The sequence below is a fragment of the Balearica regulorum genome, chromosome 6, assembly GCF_011004875.1.
Source record: "Balearica regulorum gibbericeps isolate bBalReg1 chromosome 6, bBalReg1.pri, whole genome shotgun sequence".
Taxonomy (NCBI): Eukaryota; Metazoa; Chordata; class Aves; order Gruiformes; family Gruidae; genus Balearica; species Balearica regulorum.
Genome location: NC_046189.1, coordinates 25,434,774 through 25,440,951, shown reverse-complemented (window position 1 = coordinate 25,440,951; position 6,178 = coordinate 25,434,774). Strand labels below are relative to the sequence as shown.

The window sequence follows — 6,178 nt, the reverse complement described above, 5'->3', positions numbered from 1 at the left end:
CGGGGTGGGGTGGGGCGGGGCCGGGCCGCCGGGGGTGGGGCTGGGGGTGGCTCCGCCTCGCCTGACGCCGTGCCGGAAGCGGGCGCGGCAGGAGCCGGTGCCGGCGGGCGGCCGCCATGGAGTTCCCGGACCTGGGCGCCCACTGCTCCTGGCCCGCCTGCCAGCGCCTGGGTGAGGCCCGACGGGGCACCGGAGGGGCGGGGAGGGGGGCGCTAGGCGGCCGGGTCCCGTTCCCGCTCGGGTCCCGCAGCCGCAGGGCGCGGACCGGCCAGCGCGGCCTCCGCGGAGCGGAGCGGGGAGGCGGCGGGCGGGGGCCGGGCGCCCGCTCGGTATGGTGGGGGATGAAGGGCGGGTCGTGCCGCCCGGCCTGCCCTTGGCGGAGGGGCGCGGGGCGGACACTGTGTCTGGTCCTGCCCTTTGCCCGTGGGTGCCCCGCCGGGGCGGAGCTGGCTGCCGGTACCGGGTACGTGGCTCTGCCCGGCGGGAGCAGCGAGACGGCAGCGCGGGCAACGGCTCTTGCTCGGGGGCAGCGGGGCGGGGACCAGGCGGGCTCTCGGTGCCGCAGGCTGGCGGGGGGCAGGACGCGGCTGTGCGCTCCGGGGGCCCGTCCTTCCCCCGGGGCACACGGCTTACCCCGGGTGGGTGAACCCCGGAGCATCGCACCCCTCCGGCTTGAGGCCGGCAGCCCCCAGGGAGCGGGGTATGATTTCAAGGTGTTACTCCTGAACCCGGGGAGGGCACGGTTTGAGGAGGAGCCGAGGTATTTCTGAAGACGTAGCAGCAGGACCCGCAGCGTTTTTGTTTCCGAGCTGGGGGAGGAGAGGAGCGGCCGTGGCTTCACGGCGGTCAGGGCTGTGCCGTTGGGAAGTCAGGGAAGCCCCTGGCCCCAGGCGGGCAGCGCTGACGCCTCAATGCTCTCTGCCCACTGCGTCTCCTCGCTCCCAGACTTCCTCCCCCTGAAGTGTGATGCCTGCGAGCAGATCTTCTGCACCGACCACATCGCTTATGCCCAGCACGACTGCACGTCTGCCTACAAGAAGGTAAGTGCAGAGAGGAGGTCTAATCCAGCCTCGTGTACGGAGCTGCTGAGCATTCCCAGCCAGCCATCAGAGTAGTTTGTTGGGCCTGGGAGTGACTTCTTCAGTCACTTGGGACACGCACTGAGTCTGGAGGTGTCCCTGGAAGCCAGGATCTGTATCTCAGTGCCGCAAACTTCCAGCCTGCCCTCTGCCACTGGGTGAAGTGGTTTGGGCATCTCCCAGCCCTGCTGTCTTCCCTTCCCAGAGCATGTGTCCATGCCTGTCACAGCCGCTGGGTCAGAAACAGCAAGTTCTTTGGAGGGTGGCGAGCAGGATCTCAAACTGCAGGTGACGCTGTGGAAGCCACGGCAGGCAGATCCTGAAAGGGGGAGAGATGGCAGCACGGCGCTTAAGGTTGCCCAGCTATGTGCTCCCAGCCCCCTTTTCTTGTCTCTGCAGGATGTGCAGGTCCCCGTGTGTCCCCTCTGCAACACACCGGTCCCCGTGAGGCGGGGGGAGATGCCTGATGTCGTGGTGGGTGAGCACATTGACCGTGACTGCAAGTCCGACCCCGCGCAGCGCAAGCGCAAGGTAGGAACCCAGCGCTCTCCATCGCACTGCTGGGTCCCTGCCGAAGCCTGGGGGTGGGACGAGAACAGCACACGACTCGGCTCTGCCCAGTGCAGTCTCTGTTAGTCACAGGCCGAGGGCAGGAAGCGTTGGTGAGCTGGAGGTATGCACATCTGCAGGGCTTTGTGGTGTGAGTCTGGGGCTGGGCAGCCACCTGGGACACAAGGAAAGGCAGGATGAGGATGGGAAACTGCATGCCGCCATTAGGAAAATGCAATCAGCAATTAGGTGCCCCTTCTTGCCAGGAGAGGAAATTGCTGCAGGAAGCTGGCCCTGCAGGAATCCAGCCCGACAGCAGCTAGAGGGCTCTGGGCTGTCCCCGCTGCTGCGGCAGGGCAGGCAAGAGTCCCTGGGCAAGGCAGTCTCCTGCTGTGCGTTCTGTGATTGTGGGGATGCTCATCTATGAAGACTGAAGCACCAGTGAATTACTAATAAACTATCTAAAGAAAACTAGTATTCAGAGGCAAACTCCAGAGCCCCACAGAAGTGATGCTGGTGGGGAAACCTGGTCAGTGCCCAGGGCCTGGCATGAAGGGAAGGGACAGCCCCAGCCCTGCCAGGTGTGTTCCTTTTCACCAATGCCATGTTGCCTTTCAGATCTTCACCAACAAGTGTATGAAGCCTGGCTGCAAGCAGAAGGAGATGATGAAGGTGATCTGTGACCAGTGCCACAAGAACTACTGCCTCAAGCATCGGCACCCCCTGGACCACGACTGCAGTGGGGCAGGGCGTCCCCTCTCCAAAGCAGGGTGAGGGTCTGGGGACAGAGAGGCTGGCAGGGAGGGGGCTGTGCTTGCCAGATGAGTGACAGGGAAAAAGCTGAGCTCCTCCTGGCCCATTGTCTGGAACTGCTGCATCCTCACAGAGGAGAGACGAGCCAGGGAGGAGTCTTGCTTATCCAGCTTATTCTCCCTGGGTATTCAGTGCCTGGAGATGGCCTGTGATGGTAAAACAGTTGCTCACAGGCATCCTGTCTGTCCTAGGCATGCTGCAGTTGCAAGAGCCCAGGCATCCTCCTCCAAAACAGTCACTGCATCGAGCAGTGGAGCTGCCCGGCCAGCAGACAGCCCTTCTTCTCCAGCCTCCACCAGGTGTGGTGACAGCCTGACTCGTGATTCTGAGGCAGGCATGACCAGGCTCAGCTTGGCTTCCTGTGGGGTGCAGGAGCGACGGCTCCCACTACCTGTGCGTTGGCAGGGCTGTGTACTCGAACCAGGACTCCCTGCCTTGACGATAACCCAGCTTCTCTCTTGTTCACAGAGGAGGCAGAGCACCCGTGTCGCAGACTCACAGCACCTCCCCTCCGGCTGTCATGCTGCAGAATGGGCTGGTGAGTGGCCTGGCCTGGGCATATGGGATGGGTTTGGGTGGTTCCTGTGCCCTTGGGAGCTTCTGCAGCAACTGCTTTGTAACCCATGCTCTGTAGGTGACCACAGTGCTCCCCAGCTGGGCCTTCCCTGGCAAACAGGGATCCCAGATGCTCAGTGGGGCACCAGCAGTTTGCACTGGTGCCTGCGAATGGCAGCTCTCAGCTCCACCTGGTGCTCAGCTTTCTCTGAAGGGACAAAGTGTGCTGGCCGTTTTCCCCAGGTGTTGTTCTGCAAGCCAAGGGTGGAGGCTGGAAGCTGCTTCCCACCAGTGTTGTTAGCGTGTTCCCTGCACAGGCAGGCGGGGCTGTGCTCCCTTAGGCAGGGGGAGAGAGCGCTGCAGGTTTGCCTGGAGCCCGAGGCCTTCACCTTGGCTGTGTCTGACCTTGGAGATGGGAGATGCACCCACCCTTGGCCAGGCAAGACTACACCTGCTATGTGTCCCTCAGGGCTGCCTCCTGTCACCCCTGCCCAAGCTGGTGATGATATGTTTTGTTTCAGAGCGAGGAAGAGGCACTGCAGCGAGCTCTGGAGATGTCCCTAGCAGAGTCAGCACGCAGCTCAGCACATCCACCCAGGTACGGCCCGGGGACACGTGGCGTCATGCCCCAAGCCTGTGTGAGAGCGGTGCCCGGGGCAGCATCATGTGGCTCCAGGATGACATCCCTCTCAGCACGTGGCTCCGGATGATGCCTCTGTGTGGTTGACTGGGGAAAAAAAAAAGGAAGAGTCCAGAGCCATCACAGAGCTCTGTTCAGCGAGCAAGCTCTCCAGGGTGCTGCGAGGGGACGGTGACTGACAGCACAGAGTAGGGCAAACCATTGTCTGACCGCTTGTCAGCTACTGAACGTGGCTAGAGCGTGACAGAAGTGGAGTAGGCGTGTTCACAGAGGACACCTGGGAGCCCATGTTCTCGGGCACGTTGCCTGCTGCTGCTAAAAGCACCGTCTTACAGGCTGGAATTAATGTGGTTCTCCTTGGCCCGGGGTGCTGGCTACCAGCCCCAGCTGGATCCTCTGGTCCCTCCCCAGCCCCTGGCTTCTTCAGGGTGATCCTCAGTTGCTCCCTGTCCTTAGCTGTCCTGGAGGGTTGCAGTGACAGGAGATCCCGCCACCCCAAAGGTCTGGGCGCTGGGCTGGTGAGCCTGGGGGAGGCCCAGGCACAGAATGCTCCGCTGTCCCCAGCAGCACGCAGGAGGAGGAGGATCTAGCACTGGCCCAGGCGCTGTCAGCGAGCGAAGCAGAGTACCAGCAGTCGCAGCGGCAGGTGAGTGAGGCTGGCCGTAGGCTCTGCGCCATGGTGGGGTCGATCCCAGCCTGACTCTGTCATGGTGGGGTCTTCCCTGGGTTCTGCTTCCTCCGGGCTCTGTCTAGGGCCACTTTTCTCACCAGGAGGACACCCCAGCCTGGGGCAGTGGCAGCCCCGCTGCTGAGCACACAGCCCTGGGTACTTGAGCACTGGATGTGCCCCCTTGTAGGACAGAGGAAGAAGCTCGTCTTCCCTTGCTCACTGTGCCCTTCTTCCCGTTCCAGGCACACGGTTCGAAGCCATCGAACTGCAGCATGTCGTAGGCAGGTGAGGCAGGGTGTGCCAGTGGATGTGGGATCCTGCTTGTGACCCGAGGAGCAGCCCTGGCCTCCCGTGTGGATGCCCTGGGGTTCTGGCCTGGACACTGACAACATGAGCCCCTCACCAGGAACAAGTCATCTCCCTGGGGGCTGTAGGCAGGCCACCGAACATGCACTGACACCTCTGCCCTTGTACATGTATAAAATTGGTGCAGCAAATTGCTGATGCTCCCAGAGAGGTGAAGACAGTGTGGAATGAGGCTGAGTACACGCTGACCAAAGCAAGCAGCAGCCCGCGGCACGCACTTAGCCACAGCCGTGTCCCAACACTGCTGGGACTGTGGGATGAGGGCAGAGCCGGCCTGGAGGGAAGTGCCGTGCGGGGACATCTCCACACGCTTGGACGTACAGCTGGGATACAGCTGCCCGCTGCAGTAGCGGGGAGCTGGATTTCATGCTCCAGGGAGGGCCGTGCCAGCCCCTCAAAGTGGACTGTGGCTGGGACAGTCTCTCATTTGGGCATGGCATGGCTGAATGTACGGCCTCCCAGCAGCGTGAAGGCAGCCCCCTCCCCACGCCCTCGGTGCCTCCCCTGCTGTTTGCATGCACATGAGTATGTTGGGCCTTACCCGACTCAGCTGGGGCCCAGGACGTCTCTGAGACTGAATGGAGCTGTGTTTCCTTTCTGGTTTAATTTAACAAGGGCCATTAACTGGAAAGTAACCTCAGCAGTGACTTGACTGTGCCGGTGTCGCTCACGCGGGAGGACTGCAGCTGCCTTTCTGCTGCTGGCTGCTCCTCGGCTACCCTGAACTATCACAGGGCCCTCTTTTAATGCTGCTGGGGCAGGTACGCCTCCCTCCTTCCAGCCATGCTGCAGGGGATCCCCTCCTGGAGAGCAGCAGCACAGAACCCCTTCTTGCAAACGCAGCCCTGAGCCTGAAGCCAGCCCTTCCTTGCTGGTGTTTGGAGGCAGGAGCTGACCCCTGGGTGGGGGGGATTTGTCCTGCTGGCCTCTTGCCGGGGCAGGGGGCTGCAGCTGTGCAGAGCGGTGCTGCTTTCTCACCCGCTCTTTTGTGCTTCCCTGCTGGAACCGCTCCTGCTTGCAGGGCTGTGCCTGGTTCTGCACAGGGCTGGGCTGTACTGCGCCGAGCAGCGTACGGCTGACGGGGGGGGGTTTATCTGCTGGCAGTGCATCCCTGGGTGGGGAGGTGGGTTCAGGCTGGGTTGAAGGAATGCTGAGATTTATCAAAGTGCTGCTTGGGAGAAAATAAAAGCATAGCACAAGGTGCAGAGGCACTTTGTGGGACCGGTTGCTTGGTGTCCAGCCCAGAGCAGTGCATCTCTGCAGATGGGGGTGCAAGGCGGGGGGCACATGGTGGTGAAGCGTGCACCAGCTGCACTGCTTCTTCCTTTGCAGCTGGAGTGCAGCCCCCTGCCATGCTCAGCCCTTTGTGCAGGCACTGGCAGCCTGCTCTGCCCCTTGCTCGCCTGAGCCCAAGGAACTCAACCCTGTGGCTGGCCCACACAAGGGCACAGGAGTAACCCTGCCTGCCCCCCCCCCCCCCCCCCCGAGCATTGCCCCCCTTGGGGG

The 6,178-nt window shown here is 62.5% G+C and overlaps 1 protein-coding gene across 2 annotated transcripts; it reads left to right on the top strand.

The window, feature by feature from the left end:
- Positions 1 to 45: 45 nt before the first annotated feature.
- ZFAND2B (zinc finger AN1-type containing 2B) lies at positions 46 to 5,877 on the top strand. 2 transcript variants are annotated; one of them, XM_075756909.1, is made up of 9 exons: positions 46 to 171; positions 946 to 1,040; positions 1,479 to 1,610; positions 2,247 to 2,398; positions 2,633 to 2,740; positions 2,910 to 2,979; positions 3,518 to 3,594; positions 4,204 to 4,282; positions 4,549 to 5,877. In XM_075756909.1, the coding sequence occupies exons 1-9, from the start codon at positions 117 to 119 to the stop codon at positions 4,585 to 4,587; spliced, it is 807 nt and encodes a 268-aa protein (XP_075613024.1). In that variant the 5' UTR covers positions 46 to 116; the 3' UTR covers positions 4,588 to 5,877. The 2 variants fall into 2 exon arrangements, with proteins under 2 accessions (XP_075613024.1, XP_075613023.1); XM_075756908.1 differs by having other exon boundaries at positions 4,201 to 4,282; positions 4,549 to 5,307.
- Positions 5,878 to 6,178: the final 301 nt, after the last annotated feature.

Coding starts and splice junctions, on each gene's coding strand:
- ZFAND2B (XM_075756908.1), top strand. CDS start 117: ATGGAGTTCCCGGACCTGGGCGCCCACTGCTCCTGGCCCGCCTGCCAG. Junction 2,741..2,909: donor TCTTCTCCAGCCTCCACCAG/GTGTGGTGACAG, acceptor TCTTGTTCACAG/AGGAGGCAGAGCACCCGTGT. Junction 3,595..4,200: donor AGCTCAGCACATCCACCCAG/GTACGGCCCGGG, acceptor CGCTGTCCCCAG/CAGCACGCAGGAGGAGGAGG.